The following is a 16,458-nucleotide window of genomic DNA, read 5'->3' as shown; positions in this document are numbered from 1 at the left end:
GTGCTGCACCATCAGCTCAACGCTGGCGAGCCCGAAGAATCGACGCGACTAGGGTCCTTAAGTATTTAAATGGACTGCCTGGCAAACAGTGGTGGGTGGCTGCTCTACGTCTGGTCTTGGGACTGGAAAACAGTGCTGACTGGTGTCAGGACTGCATTGGAGAGCACTCTGCTATTTTCCTACACCATCCCCACCCCTTGCCCAACAGGGCTGTGCAACTCCTACACAATATATATGTTTGCAGGGGTGGGGGGGGGGGGGGGGCGGCGGGAGAGGTCAGCTAACAAGGGTGCAGAATTTAATTGCAAATCTGCAAGATGGTTTGAAGAAGGGAGATCAGACACTGAGTGGAAGTTATGGAAGAGACAGGTGAGGTAGCCTGTGCATAAGAAATGCAATAAAATGATAGCTCTATTGGGTTGGAGAGGGAGCAAATGAAAGTAAATCGCACTAATGTTCTGTGACCCTACTGCAGGACTCGTTATCTTCCCGGTTGAGTCAGATGGTTTTGAGTGAGGGGAAGGTTCAGGCAGGAAGAGATTGGTGTGTTTTTGTCACGATAACCCTCTGCTCTGCTAATTTAACAAGAATAATTGACATAAATCTTTCCTCTCAATCTCACACAAAATATATTACAGGAGGGATATTATGTTGCATTGACCACAGACCTGAGGATCGTTAGACATCATTTTTAGGCTTTCAATGTATTTTTATTGTGCTTGAGATGTGAATATTATTGTACAAATAATGAGTATTTTGTTAACTGATTGTGATAATGAACTGTAAACACTAGGGGACAGTAAAAGGAAAGAAAAGGATTATTTTGCATCGTCTATCCTTGTTTAAGGGGAGTTTATACAGCAATTGAAACTTGCATTGGTTTCAATTTCTGACTTAATTTTGTTCACAGTTGTGAATAAATGTAAAATAAGAAAAAATCAAATCATAAAATGAAAAAGGAGGAAAAAATCTGGGAAGAGTGGTACAATAGGAAAACAGTTAGTTATATTCTTTCAAACTGATTCTTAAAAAGACTTGATGGTGTAACTCCCTTAATAGCAAAGTGTCTTCCATCCTTCTAGCTGATTTACACCATCTGCACTGTGACACTGTGATGATGGTTGATGAGATTTTTGCACAGTAGGGATCTCAATAATGCCTGTAATTTATTCCACGGACATCTGTTCATTTTTTGTAATACAAGGTACTTTTCTTTCCTTCATAAAGAGCAATTGCAAATTAGTCAAAATACTCATCCCTGGGAGACAACACTGAGATTGCTTTAGCACGCGGATGTGACATCTTTTCAGGACGAAAGAGAAAGTGCGCCACATAAAAGTGTCAAGTACCAACTGAACCTTGTTTATTCTGATTTCTTTATATACTTACATTCATACACAAATGTCCACAAGAAGACACAGTGAAACGGTATAAGAGTATGTCAAGCAATAGAAAAGATCAGAATCTTTGCAACATGGAAATAGCCAGCTAGATTGTGGCAGAGGCTGCACTTTGATTTTGCTGAAATTGAAGGACAATTGTGATATATAGCCATTCAATGTGGGTTGAGGTGTTTCCAATGAATCAAACAAAATTTAGTATAGTTTGTTTGCTGCTTATGAGTTGCCAGAGGAAACTGTGTTTGACAACAGACCTCAGTTCTGATCAGAATAATTAGCAACATTCATGAGGGTGAATGGGGCAAAATGCATCGTATCATATCATCCTGCTTCAAATGGAGCAGCAGAGCGTACATACAAAGTGTTCCCTCCCACCTTAATGAAAAAGTTACACTGTTGCATTATGGTGCTTCACCGTTATAGGTTCGGCTGTGGTGTCTAAATGATGAGATCTTGAGACTTGCATGTTTAAACGTGAACCATTTAGGATGAATCTTTAACTATTTACAGATCCAAGTTAATGTCATACTGTTGATCTCCATGCAGGCTGCTTCTAGAATGTTCTCTGATTCTATTACCATGTGACTCTACACATAATACTGTGGGCAGGTGCTATTCTCCAGTCCGACATTAACCCTTGCACCGCTGACCTTTACACTACAATAACATGCAGGCACATAAAACATCACACAACCATATACAAAAGTTCAAATTCGCTACAGCTTATGTACATTTCTTGTTTCTCAGTTATTTATGAATTCAACTTAACCACTGGTTTCCTACTCCAAAGAGGGTATCTCCTTTCTTGACCTAAACATTCAGAGCTTGGAAAGAATCTTGACTCATTTTGACCTGAGTCTGAGGGGAGAAGTCATTTCCAACATGGACTGATTTTCAATTGGGTTTTCCACTTTATCAGATATGTCTGTCCATCTCTGACTGAATCTTCCTGGTAGCCACTTCAACCACTTATGGTGAGCTTTCACTCTAACCTGCTGGTTGAAAGTCAGACACTCTTTCTTTAGCTCTACCCGTACCGTGACTGTCTTTTTGCCAATATTGTTTTGTTTTCCACTGACTGTGCTGAATGTGGCTTCAGCAATGAAAACCTTGTTCTTGATTCTCTTCTAAGAAACAATTCAGCTGGAATTCTACCATTACTGTGTGGGGTGTGTAACTTTCTAAAATGCTAGTTGGTGTTTCTTTTTTTTAAAATATATTTTATTGAAAATTTTTTCGATCAAAATTTTTTTCCCTTTACAGATCAAACATAACAGTAAAGAAAGTTTAACAATAAACAAATGGCTAATCAACATGGTAATCTAATCATTTAACATAAACTAAAACTTCCACCCCCCCCTCCCTCCCCCCTGGGTTGCTGCTGCTGGTCATCTGTCTTCCCTCTAACGTTCCCCTAGGTAGTCGAGGAATGGCTGCCACCGCCTGGTGAACCCTTGAGCCGATCCTCTCCGGGCAAACTTTATCTGCTTCAGTTTTATGAACCCCGCCATATCGTTTACCCAGGCCTCCAGTCTGGGGGGTTTCGCCTCCTTCCACATGAGTAGAATCCTACGCCGGGCTACTAGGGACGCAAAGGCCACAACGTCGGCCTCTTTCGCCTCCTGCACTCCCGGCTCATCCGCAACTCCAAATAGAGCTAGCCCCCAGCCTGGTTTGACCCTGGCCTTCACCACCTTGGAAATCACTCCCGTCACTCCCTTCCAATACCCCTCCAGTGCCGGGCACGACCAAAACATATGTGCGTGGTTTGCCGGGCTTCCGCCGCACCAACCACACTTGTCCTCCACTCCAAAGAACCTGCTCAGTCTTTCTCCCGTTATGTGTGCTCTATGTAGCACCTTGAATTGAATCAGGCTAAGCCTGGCGCACGAGGAAGAGGAATTTACCCTGCTTAGGGCATCAGCCCACATACCCTCCTCTATCTCCTCCCCTAGCTCTTCTTCCTACTTTCCTTTTAATTCGCCCACCAACTCCTCCCCCTCCTCCCTCATCTCTCGGTATATCTCTGACACCTTGCCCTCTCCCCCGAAAGCACTCTGTCCTGAATCCCCTGTGCCGGGAGCAGCGGAAATTCCCTCACCTATTGTCTTGTGAACGCCCTCACCTGCATATATCTAAGGAAGTTTCCCCGGGGCAACTTATACTTTTCCTCCAATGCTCCCAAGCTCGCAAACGTCCCATCTATAAATAAATCTCCCACCCTCCTAATTCCCAACTGGTGCCAGCTCTGAAATCCTCCATCCATTCTTCCTGGGGCAAACCTATGGTTGTTCCTGATTGGGGACCCCACCAGGGCTCCCCGCACACCTCTCTGTCGCCTCCATTGTCCCCAGATATTCAATGTTGCCGCCACCACCGGGTTCGTGGTAAACTTTTTTGGTGAGAGCGGTAGCGGCGCCGTCACCAGCGCCTCTAAGCTCGTCCCTTTACAGGACTTTCTCTGCAGTCTTTTCCACGCCGCTCCCTCTCCCTCCATCATCCATTTACGAATCTTCGCCACATTGGCGGCCCAATAGTAGTCGCCCAAATTCGGTAGCGCCAATCCTCCTCTGTCCCTGCTACGTTGTAGGAACCCCCTCCTTACCCTCGGGACTTTCCCTGCCCACACAAAGCTCGTGATGCTCCTGTCTATTTTTTTAAAAAAAGGTCTTCGTGATTAGTATAGGGAGACATTGAAATACAAATAAGAACCTCGGGAGGACCATCATCTTAATTGCCTGCACTCTGCCCGCCAACGACAGAGGCTGCATGTCCCACCTCTTGAAGTCCTCCTCCATTTGTTCTACCAATCGTGTCAGATTAAGTCTGTGTAAGGTTCCCCAGCTCCTAGCGATCTGAATCCCCAGGTATCGGAAGTTTCTTTCCACTTTCCTTAGAGGCAGGCCTTTTATCTCTCTACTCTGGTCCCCTGGGTGTATCACGAATAGTTCACTCTTCCCCATGTTAAGCCTATATCCCGAGAAATCTCCGAACTCCCTCAACATCAGCATAACCTCTATCATCCCCCCCGCTGGGTCCGACACATACAACAGTAGGTCATCCGCGTATAACGAGACTCGGTGTTCTTCTCCCCCTCTAATCACCCCTCTCCATTTCCTGGAGTCTCTCAACGCCATGGCCAGAGGTTCAATTGCCAACGCGAACAACAGTGGAGATAGCGGGCATCCCTGTCTTGTTCCCCTATATAATCGGAAATACTCCGATCTTTGCCGACCCATGACTACACTTGCCGTTGGGGCCCCATAAAGAAGTTTGACCCAGCTAATAAACCCGTTCCCGAACCCAAACCGCCTTAACACCTATCATAAATACTCCCACTCCACCCTATCAAATGCCTTCTCTGCATCCATTGCCGCCACTATCTCTGCCTCCCCCTCCACTGGGGGCATCATTATCACCCCTAATAGTCGTCGCACGTTGACATTCAGTTGTCTCCCCTTTACGAACCCTGTCTGGTCTTCGTGCACCACCCCCGGGACACAGTCCTCTATCCTCGATGCCAGTACCTTTGCCAGCAATTTGGCATCCACATTCAATAATGAAATAGGTCTATAGGACTCGCACTGCAACGGATCTTTATCCCTCTTCAGAATTAGCGATATCGTCGCCTCTGACATTGTCTGGGGTAAAGTCCCTCCTTCCCTGGCCTCATTGAACGTTCTCACCAACAACGGGGCCAACAAGTCCACGTATTTTCTATAAAATTCCACCGGGAACCCGTCTGGTCCCGGAGCCTTCCCTGCTTGCATGTTCCCCAGCCCCTTAATAACCTCGTCCACCCCAATCGGTGCCCCCAGGCCTTCCACCTCCTGCTCCTCCACCCTCGGGAACCTCAATTGATCCAGGAACTGCCGCATCCCCTCCTCTCCCTCTGGGGGTTGGGACCTATACAGTCCCTCATAAAAGGTCTTGAACACCTCGTTTATCTTCCCTGCTCTTCGCACCGTGGCTCCCTTTTCGTCTCTAATTCCCCCTATCTCCCTTGCCGCTGTCCTCTTTCACAACTGAAGAGCCAGCAGGCGACTAGCCTTTTCCCCATATTCATACCTCCTCCCCTGTGCCTTCCTCCTCAGCACCTCCGCCTTTCTGGTGGTCAGGAGGTCAAACTCCGTCTGGAGTCGTCTCCTCTCCCTGTACAGTCCCTCCTCCGGGGTCTCTGGAAATTCCCTGTCCACCCTTAAAATCTCCCCCAGTAATCTTTCCCTTTCCTCGGCCTCTGTTTTCCCTTTGTGGGCCCCAATGGAAATCAGCTCTCCTCTGACCACCGCTTTTAGTGCTTCCCATACCACTCTCACACGGACCTCCCCGTCGTCATTGACCTCCAGGTATCTCTCAATACACCCCCGCACTCTTCCACACACTCCCTCGTCCGCCATCAATCCCACATCTAATCGCCAGAGTGCTCTCTGCTCCCTTTCCTCTCCTAGTTCCAGGTCCACACAGTGTGGGGCATGGTCCGAAACCGCTATGGCTGAATACTCAGCTTCTTCCACCCTTGAGATCAACGACCTTCCCAGAACAAAAAAATCTATCCGCAAGTACACTTTATGGACATGGGAGAAGAAGGAGAACTCCCTGGCCCTAGGTCTAAGCAATCGCCATTGATCCATTCCCCCCATTTGGTCCATAAACCCCTTGAGCACCTTGGCCGCTGCCGGCCTTCTTCCGGTCTTTGATCTGGATCTATCTAGCCCTGGGTCCAGCACGGTATTGAAGTCCCCTCCCAATATCAAGTTTCCTACCTCCAGGTCCGGTATACGACCCAACATCCGTCTCATAAATCCCGCATCGTCCCAATTCGGGGCATATACATTAACCAACACGACCTCCATTCCCTCCAGCCTGCCACTCGCCATTACATATCTACCTCCGCTATCTGCAACGATGTTCTTTGCTTCAAATGCTACCCGTTTCCCCACCAATATGGCCACCCCTCTATTCTTTGCATCTAGTACTGAGTGGAACACCTGTCCCACCCATCCTTTCCTTAACCTAACTTGGTCCGCCACCTTCAGGTGCGTCTCTTGGAGCATAGCCACGTCTGCCCTTAGTCCTTTCAAATGCGCGAGCACTCGGGCCCTTTTAATCGGTCCGTTCAGGCCTCTCACGTTCCACGTGATCAGCCTCACTAGGGGGCTACCTGCCCCCCTCCCGTGTCGACTAGCCATCACCTTCTCTAGGCCAGTCCCATATCCCGCCTCCGCGCTCCCACTCGCTCCCCAGGCGTCGCATTCCATCCCCGTCCACCTACTCTTTAGCCATTTCCTTTTTGATTTCCGCCCCCCCCCCCCCCCCCCCCGCTAGATCCCTTTCTAGCGTGATTGCTCCCCCCATATTACTTCCGCAAGTCAGCTGACTTCAACTGACCCCGGCTACTCCTGCTCACTCCTTGACCCCCCCGTGTGGGGAACTCCCATCCGCCTTGCGCCTGTCTTCCCGCCATAATCTTTCTGGCGCGGGAACATCCCTTTATCTGACCCGCCTCTTGTGGCGCAGCTCCCTTTCCTCTCCCCCTCCCATTCCTCATTCTCCGCCTATGTCCCTTCTTTCCCCCCTCACCGGCGCCCACATTTCCTAGTGTCTCCCCCCATCCCAATTTACTTCTCTATTTACATCAACCATAACAATAACAATAACATTCCCTACAGTATCAGTCCCTCAGTTCCGATCCAATTTCTCCTCTTTAATAAAGGTCCATGCTTCTTCCGCCGTATCGAAATAATGGTGTCTCTCCTGGTACGTGACCCATAGTCGTGCCGGCTGCAGCATCCCGAACTTCACCTTTTTGTGTAACACCTCCTTGGCTCGGTTAAAACTCGCCCTCCTTCTCGCCACCTCTGCACTCCAATCCTGGTACACCCGTACCACTGCATTCTCCCATCTGCTACTCCGCACCTTTTTAGCCCATCTCAGGACCTCTTCTCTATCTTTAAGGCGGTGAAATCGCACGATTGTCGCCCTGGGTGGTTCTCCCGCTTTTGGTCTTCTCGCCGGGATCCGATGTGCCCACTCCACCTCCAAGGGGCCCGTAGGGGCCTCAGCGCCCATCAATGAGCTTAGCATCGTACTTACATAAGCTCCACAGTCCGCTCCTTCCACTCCCTCAGGGAGACCCAGGATCCGAAGGTTCTTCCTTTGCGCTCTGTTTTCTAGGGCCTCAATCCTTTCAATGCACTTTTTATGGAGTGCCTCGTGCGTCTGTGTTTTGACCGCCAGGCCCAGGATCTCGTCCTCATTATCCGCCACCTTCTGCTCCACCACGCGGAGCTCTGTCTCCTGGGTCCTTTGTGTCTCCTTGAGCCCCTCAATTGCCTGTAGCATCGGGGTCAGCACCTCCCTCTTTCGTAGCTCCACACACCGTCTCAGAAATTCGTCTTGCTCGGGCCCCCATGTCGCCTGGGCTTTCTCCGCCGCCATCTTGTGTCTTCTCCCTTTCTGTCCCTTTCGTCGACGATTCCTTGCGCTGCAGCCGCCGCCGCCGATATTTTCCTCTTTCGTTGGGGGGGGGGGGACTCCCTATTCACTCACCCCACACCGGGTTGCGTCGCCCAAAAAAAGCCCGAAGGTCCGTTGGAGCTGGAGCTGCCGAAACGTGCGGCTAGCTCGGCATCGCCGCAACCGGAAGTCGTCGCTTCTTGGTGTTTCAATGACGTAAGACTTTTCCCCCATATTGTTTCTCACATTTTCTTAACAAGGGCGTTCTTAGCAGTTTTACTGTGAGCTCTGCTCTTTTGGGAAGAGCTACAAGCAGCTACAAGCAACACAAAATATCAAGAGTTTTACTCTTTGTTGCTCAATTCATTAGCACCTCTTGATCCACTTTGATTAGTTATCTATCACAATGAATCACTGTTTCCCTTCAAATTCTATAAATCTAAGTGCAGCCAAAGCCACACTTTAGCTCGTAATTTCCATGGTCACGAATGTACTGATGGTGGTTTGTTTTCTGTTGTTTAACATACTCCACACTGTTGCACCATGTCTTCTAGCTACTTATCTAACCCTGGCCACCAAAGATAGCCTCTCACTGTACTTAGTCAAGTTCAATCCAAAGTGTTGACCATGAAGATCACATAGGGTGGCACAATGGCACAGTGGTTAGCACTGCTGCCTCACAGCACCAGTGTCCCAGATTCACTTCCAGCCTTGGGTGGCTGTGTGGAGTTTGCACGTGCTCCTCGTGTCTGCTTGGGTTTCCTCCGGGTGCTCCGGTTTCCTCCCACAGTCCAAAGATGTACAGGTTAGGTGGATTGGCCATACTAAGTTGCTCCTTAGGTTAGGTCAGGTGGGGATATTGGGTTACAGGGATGCAATGGGGTCGTGGGCTCAGGGAGGGTGCTCTTTCAAAGGGTCGGTGCAGACACGATGGGCTGAATGGCCTCCTTCTGCATTGTGATGATTCTATGATTCTTCGTACGCAATGGTAGCAGTGAGGGAGACTCGGGTATTCAGCAGGTCACCTACCTTTTAATGCTGTGCTCCAAGGCGCATGTATGGAACCTTTGGGATGGGTAAGTGAACTCTCTGATGAGCAAAACATTTGCTCTTACCCTCCTTTGTACACACGCAGCACCTTGCTCTATAGAAAGCTAGGCACTAATGTTCTGCACTCCAAGGAAGATAGCATGTGCAGGTTAGGTCGATTGGCCATGATCAATTGCCCCTTAGTGCCCAGGGGTGTGCATGTTATGTTTTGGGGTTACAGGGATAGGGCGGGTGGGTGTGTAGAGTGTTCATTCAAAGGGTTGTTGCAGACCTGATGGGCTGAATGGCCCTCTTTCTGCACTGTAGGGATTCTACGAACCATACTAAGTACCTTTCAAAAATTATAACCCTAGTTCCCCACAAAATACCCCATTTATCAACTGACAACTCATTCTTTTGCATGAATGAGACCAGGGGCGAATTTCTCCAGTATCGGCGCGATGTCCGCCGACTGGCGCCCAAAACGGCGCAAATCAGTTGGGCATCGCGCCGCCCCAAAGGTGCGGGGTGCTCCGCATCTTTGGGGGCCGAGCCCCAACCTTAAGGGGCTAGGCCGGCACCGGACGAATTTCCGCCCCGCCAGCTGGCGGGAAAGGCCTTTGGTGCCTCGCCAGCTGGCGCGGAAATGACCTCTCCGGGCGGCGCATGCGCGGGAGCGTTAGCGGCCGCTGACGGCATTCCCACGCATGTGCAGTGGAGGGAGTCTCTTCCGCCTCCGCCATGGTGGAGACCGTGGCGAAGGCGGAAGGGAAAGAGTGCCCCCACGGCACAGGCCGCCCGTGGATCAGTGGGCTCCAATTGCGGGCCAGGCCACTGTGGGGGCAACCCCCCGGGGCCAGATTGCACCCCCCCAGGACCCAGGAGCCCGCCCACGCCGCCTTGTCGCGCCGGTAAGGTAGGTGGTTTAATCTACGCTGGCGGGACAGGCATTTTAGCGGCGGGACTTCGGCCCATTCGGGCCGGAGTATCTCGGGTGGGGGGGGGGGGGGTGCCCGCCAACCGGCGCGGCGCGATTCCCGCCCCCGCCGAATATCCGGTGCCGGAGAATTCGGCAACCGGCGGGGGCGGGATTCAAGCCAGCCCCCGGCGATTCTCCGACCCGGCGGGGGGTCGGAGAATCTCGCCCCAGATTTCTACTTCCAGTATCTGTGTTGGCCACCCATTTGCAATGTAGTCAAATGTCCTTGCCAACATAGGGTCCTTACAAGTTGTTCTATCAATGTAATCTTCTGTGGCTGGCAACTCGTCTATGCATGAAAAGAAAACTACAGCTCCCTGTTGGCTCTACCTCTGATGGGGATGGTAATTTGGACATCACGGGCGTCATTCTCCGACCCCCCAGAGGGTCGGAGAATGGCCGTTGGCCGCCGTGAATCCCACCCCCGCCGGTTGCCGAAGTCTCCGAAGGGAGAAAAGTCGACGGGGCGTTAATGTCGCCGCTGCCGCGGAGAATGTCACGGGTCTGCCCAAGGCAGACGATTTTCGGCCTGCCGATATTCTCCCTTCCGGATGGGCCGAAGTCCCGTCGACGTGATGACCGTTCACGGCGACGTAAATTAAACCTCCTTTTCATCGGCGTGACCCGGTGCTCCAGGCTCACGCCGACCAGCGTGGAGGTGAGTGACGGCCTGGGGGGTTGGCTCTGGGCAGGCAATGGCGTGGCCGCAGTCTGAATGCGTGAGGAGAGGTGTGTCTCGGGTTGTGTGTGTGTGTGTGCGGCGGGGGGGGGTGGGGGGTTGGTTAGAGTAGGCTGGGCTCCGGGGGAGGGCCGGGAGGGGGTCCGTGCCGGGGAGGTGGATGGGGGGTCCGTGCCGGGGTGGAAGTTGTGGGGGGGGGGGGCGTCCGTGCCGGGGTGGAGGTTGGGGGGGGGTCCGTGCCGTGCCGGGGTGGAGGTTGGGGGGGGGGTCCGTGCTGGGGTGGAGGTTGGGGGGGGGGGGGGTCCATGCCGGGGTGGAGGTTGGGGGGGGTCCGTGCTGGGGTGGAGGTTGGGGGGGGTCCGTGCCGAGGAGGGGGATGGGAGGGCAAGTGAGTTGGTCCACCTGGCCAGGTGCCAGCCTCCAACAGTTGGACCCATGCGGTCCATGCCACCTGGCTGGGGGAGGAGGGGATATGGGCAATGATGACATGTCGTCGTTCCCCTCCCCCCCACCAGGCCGTCATGTTTTCAGATCATCCAGCGATGTTGGCCGCCGTGGTGGCAGCCGCTCATGTCTATGTTGCCCTGGATGAGGAGGAGGAGGAGCGTGCCAGAGAGGCGGCGCAGGCTGACGCAGAGGGGCAGGCGGCAGCCGCCCAGGCTGGAGGGACACCTGACCGACAGCTCGAGGAGGGGGAGGAGGACGTCGCGGCCCCACGGCAACGGAGGCACCCGAGGGCGCCCCGTGTGTACCGGCCCCGGCAGTCATACCAGGACCTCACGGACCGGGAATGCAGGAGGAGACTCCGGATGAGCCGGGAAACCGTGGCACACCTGCCACCTGCTGGCACACCTGTCACCGCGTGGCACTGGCGGGGGACACCCTCTCCCCGTGTCCATCAAGGTTACGGTGGCCCTGAACTTTTATGCAACGGGGTCATTCCAGGCACCGAGTGCGGACCTGTCCGGCATATCGCAGACATCGGTGCACCGGTGCATCCGGGCAGTGACAGATGCCCTTTATGCCATGGCGCACCGCTACATCCGCTTCCCCGTGGACCGGGCCAGCCAAGATGCCCGGGCCGTGGGCTTCTCTGCCGTGGCCGGGTTCCCCATGATCCAGGGCGCGATCGATGGGATGCACGTCGCCGTGCGGCCACCTGCAGATAACAGGGCCGTGTTCACTAATAGGAAGGGGACCTATTCGATGAACGTACAGGTGGTCTGCGACCACCGTATGATGATCCTGCACGTCTGCGCCCGTCACCCAGGCAGTGTACACGACTCATTCGTGTTGTCGCGGTCATCCATCCCCGGCATGTACGAGGGACGCCATCCCCGGCTGAGGGGCTGGTTGCTGGGCGACAGGGGCTACCCATTGCGATCGTGGCTGATGACGCCTATACGGAGGCCACGCAATGAGGCGGAGAACCGCTACAATGATGCCCATGTAGCGACAAGGGGAGTGATCGAGAGGTGCTTTGGCGTGCTGAAGATGCGTTTCAGGTGCCTGGACCTCTCTGGGGGCGCCCTCCAGTATCGGTCAGATAGGGTCGGCCACATCATTGTGGTGTGCTGCGTCCTGCACAACATAGCCCAGCAGAGGGGCGATGTGCCGCAGGCAGAGGAGGGCGGAGTGGAGGAGCAGCTGGAAGAGGCCCAGTCCTCCCCAGATGAGGGGGATGGGGGCAATGGTCAGGGCAGACGGGGTAGACACAGGCGGGTGGCAGTCCACCGTTACCGGCTGGCCCAGCGGGCACGGGACACACTGATAGACGCCCGCTTCACTGACTAGATGGGCGTGGGAATCGGGTAGTATGGCCACAGACCGCACACCATGGCAACAGCCGACCACCCACACCCCCCACCCATCCACCCACCCAGCACCCTCACCCCCCTCCCCAACCCCACCCACCCCACCCGCATGCACACCACCCCCCCCCCCCCATTGCCGATCCACCTGCGGCACAACGGGCCGGGCTCACCCAGTTGCGGGTGGACGCGTGTCTATCGCAGGCCATGGAGGATGATGACAACCGCCCTGCGATGAGCTCCTGGCTCTACATCGTTGGACTATGTCTGACCCATGGCCACAGTACCACCATCCACCCGGACCATCCCTGCATGCGGCTGTGACACTGCAGCGCACGGTCCCGTCCTCTGCCCGGGGGATGTTGATGGTGGCCCAGGGGGAAGGGGGCAGACTCACCTGGGGCTGAGGTAAGACCACCCCTCACACACACACTTGCGCTCAATGTACATGACACCCCCGCACACTTTGGACAGAGCACAAAGGCAGCTTCGGTAGGTGTAACATTGACTTTAATAACCAAAGGAGTTCATGCACGTGCCCTAGCCCCTAAAACTCATCTGTGCCCTGCACCCGTGCCAACTTACTCAGTGTCTAATTGTTTGGCCTTACGGGCCCTTTGACTACGTCTACGTGGTTCCCCAGACGGTACAGCAGAACTGGAGGTGGACTCCTGTGATTCCTGCCCTCTGACACTGGATCCCTTTGGCGGCCGTTTCCTGGGGCGTCCTGGCCTAGATGGGCCAGGCTGCGGCCCGGGCGACTGGGATGGCGAGCTGCCAGCCTGTCCTGCCCGTTGCCCACCCGATGCACCTGGGACGGAAGGGGGGGAGTCCGAGGTGTCGCGGTGTACCGGGACCTCCCCTACAGAGGGAGCCGGGACGGACCACACCACCTCCTCCTCCCTCGTGGTGCCCGATGGCCCCCAGGCCTCTACATGGGTGGGGGATGTGAACGGACTGGCCATCCGACGCCCCCCCCGACATCTGGCGCTGCCAGTCCTGGAGGCCCGTGCTGGTATCGACAGGGGTCTGCAGGTTTGCAGCCATGGAGCCCAGGGGGTTGGCAAACCCTGTCTGTGACAGTGCGACGCCGGTTCGCACATGGCCACTGGCGCCGATGCCCTCAGCGATGGCCTGCAGAGACTGGGCCATGGCCTGCTGAGACTGGGCCATGGCCTGCAGAGACTGGGACATGGCCTGCTGAGACTGGGCTATGGCGTTGAGCGCCTCTGCCATCTGGCGCTGGCACTGGCTCATGGCCTCCTGTGAGAGGGCAGCCATTTCCTGGGCCACAGACGCCGCCTGCACGGAGGGCCCCAGGCCTCGCAAACCGTTCCCCATGTCTGACACCATCGCACCCATTGCCTCCACCGCGGACGCCACCCGTGCGGTGTCGGCCTGGGTGGCACGCATGACCGGCACCACTCCCAGCTCCTGGACGCGGGTGGACTCCTCCACCTGCGACCGCAGCCGCTGCAAGCCGCCCGTCACCCTCTTCGCTCGTCTCCGGGTCGGTGGTTGCACAGATCTATGTGTGGGTGTGGTAACTGCAGGAACCCGGGATCCATCTGGGCGGCAGATGTTCGCTTGGGCTGGGCTGCCCTCCGACCGCCCGGTCCCTCTGCTGCTCCTACCTCCACCTGCTGTACCGGGACGGCTGTGTTGTGCGCACCAGTGAGTGTACCAGACACCTCATCACTAAAGTGCCCAACCGTGGTGAGTGTTTCTGCGATGGTGGAGGGTGTTGGTGACAACAGTGGCGTTGTGTCGTGCTCTTCGTCCCACTCTGAGTCCATGGCATTTTGGGGTGGGGGTTCGTCTCCACCCATCCACTCTGAGTCACTGTCCAGTATTTCGTCTTCCTGGGTAGTGCTGTCCCGGGTAGGGGTGTCCTGGGTAGTGGTGTCCTGGGTAGTGGTGTCCTGGGTAGTGGTGTCCTGGGTAGTGGTGTCCTGGGTAGTGGTGTCCTGGCTCGGATGTGACGGGGGCCTGTGGCTGCCCCCCTCGTCGCTCCCGCACGTGACGGGGGTGTCGTCTCCCTGTTGCTCCAGGTCTCTCCGTCTCACGTGGTGTGCGAGGGGCATCCTGCGGGCGTCGCATGCTGGAGGGTGCGGGACTCTCCGTCTCCTGTGGTCTCCGAGGGGCATCCTGCGGGCGGTCTGCATCTGCGGGGATGGGTGCCTGGACGTTTGGTCCTGCGATACACAATGAAGCATGCATGGTTAGACATCAGGCAGTGATCAGGTGATACGGGGGAGGGGGATATAGGGGAGGGGGGATATGGGGACGGGCTGTCGGTGGCTCACTCGCTAGTACGCCCCCGACCTCTGCATCAGCAACCTCCCGGTCCTCAGGTCCGCCAGCCAGTTCCAGGGCCCTTTCCTCGTGTACGGTCAGTGGCCTCTCATCAGCGGGGCCTCCTCCAGTCCTCACATGCTCCCTATTGTTGTGTGCGCGCTTCTCCTGTGGGGGGGGGCAGGGGTAAAAGGCAACAGTGTTAGGCAGGTATATGAATGCACGCCATCGGTTGCGCGTGCATTGCAGAGGTTAAGGTTAGGGCTGGATTCACTTGGGGATATGGGGAGGGGGGATATGGGGGAGGGGGGATATGGGGAGGGGGGGATATGGCGGAGGGGGGATATGGGGGAGGGGGGATATGGGGGACATGGGGGAGGGGGGACATGGGGGATATGGGGGAGGGGGGATATGGGGGACATGGGGGAGGCGGGACATGGGGGATATGGGGAGGGGAGATATGGAGGGGATATGGAGGGGATATGGGGGAGGGGGGATATGGGGAGGGGGAGATATGGGGGAGATATGGGGGAGGGGGAGATATGGGGGAGGGGGGAGATATGGGGGAGGGGGAGATATGGGGGAGGGGGAGATATGGGGAGGGGGGATATGGGGGAGGGGGGGATATGGGGGAGGGGGGGATATGGGGGAGGGGGGGATTTGGGGGAGAGGGGATATGGGGGATATGGGGGAGGCTCACCCTGCCTGCTCTGACGAGGTCGTTCACCTTCTTGTGGCACTGGGTGCCTGTCCGTGGTGTTAGGGCCACAGCGGTGACGGCCTCTGCCACTTCCCTCCACAGACGCCGGCTGTGGCGTGGGGCAACTCTGCGGCCGTGCCCGGGATACAGGGCGTCCCTCCTCTGCTCCACCGCGTCCAGGAGCGCCTCCACATCGCGTGACTCGAACCTCGGGGCTGAGCGACGGCCAGCCATCCAGTCGGGTGTTGCGATCGGGTGTTGCGGTCGGGTGGGGGGGGAGCAGCGCGGCCTTATGAGCCGTCACGCCGTGCGGCGCGTATGACGCTGCACGGCGTGAACCACTGCGCAAGCGCGGATCCCGTTACGTCGCTGCTAGCCCATTTCGGGCCGGAGACTATCGACCCATTTTTCCGACGTGACGCAAGTCGGATTTGCGCCGTTTTTTGCGCCGATCGGCGGACTTTCCGCCGATAACGGAGAATTTTGCCCCACATCAGAATTACAATGCTCTTCTGATTGTCTGCACTTAATGTCTTATTGATTAGCAGACAAAATCAATGCCCATTTCTACATTCTGACTGCAGCTAAAGTGGGTACTGGAGACATGGATTCAAAATAGCCGTCAATGGGTCATGATCGGTTTTGATTGTGAAACTTTGATGCTACAGTTTTTGGGAGCTGCATGGTGGCAAGTGATTAGCACTGTTGCCTCACAGCACCAGGGGTCCGGGTTCAATTCCAGCCTTCTGGGTGACTGTGGAGTTTGCACTTTTTCCCTGTGTCTGCGTGGGTTTCCTCCGGGTGCTCCGGTTTCCTCCCGCAGTCCAAAGATGTGCAGGTTAAATGGGGTTACGGTAATGGGGTGGGGGAGTGGACCCATGTAGGGTGCTCTTTCAGAGGGTCGGTGCAGACGTGATGGGCTGAATGGCCTCCTTCTGCACTGTAGGGATTCTATGGAATCTTCTTACTCCAAAAATCAAAGACAAATGTTTAACATTCTATCAAATTCCGCTCACCGACACTGAGGGTGCATGAGGCAAATGCAGTTGGTCTCTCCTCACCATTGACCAACACATGAGAGATCACAGCACCTATTCAATATGGAGAGG

General features: G+C 55.1%; 1 protein-coding gene across 1 annotated transcript in view; it reads left to right on the top strand.

The window, feature by feature from the left end:
- The window catches only part of LOC140421224 (uncharacterized protein CXorf65 homolog), an 87,768-nt gene extending 86,411 nt beyond the window's left edge, over window positions 1-1,357 (top strand). The window contains exon 9 of the mRNA XM_072505776.1: window positions 1,228-1,357. Within this exon, the coding sequence (XP_072361877.1) occupies window positions 1,228-1,243 (16 nt within the window). The 3' untranslated portion in view covers window positions 1,244-1,357. The remainder of the gene's footprint in view (window positions 1-1,227) is intronic.
- Window positions 1,358-16,458: the final 15,101 nt, after the last annotated feature.

Source organism: Scyliorhinus torazame, chromosome 5 (assembly GCF_047496885.1).
Source record: "Scyliorhinus torazame isolate Kashiwa2021f chromosome 5, sScyTor2.1, whole genome shotgun sequence".
NCBI classification, from domain to species: Eukaryota; Metazoa; Chordata; class Chondrichthyes; order Carcharhiniformes; family Scyliorhinidae; genus Scyliorhinus; species Scyliorhinus torazame.
The sequence above is the reverse complement of the archived record's forward strand: the minus strand, read 5'-3'. Positions and strand labels throughout refer to the sequence as shown.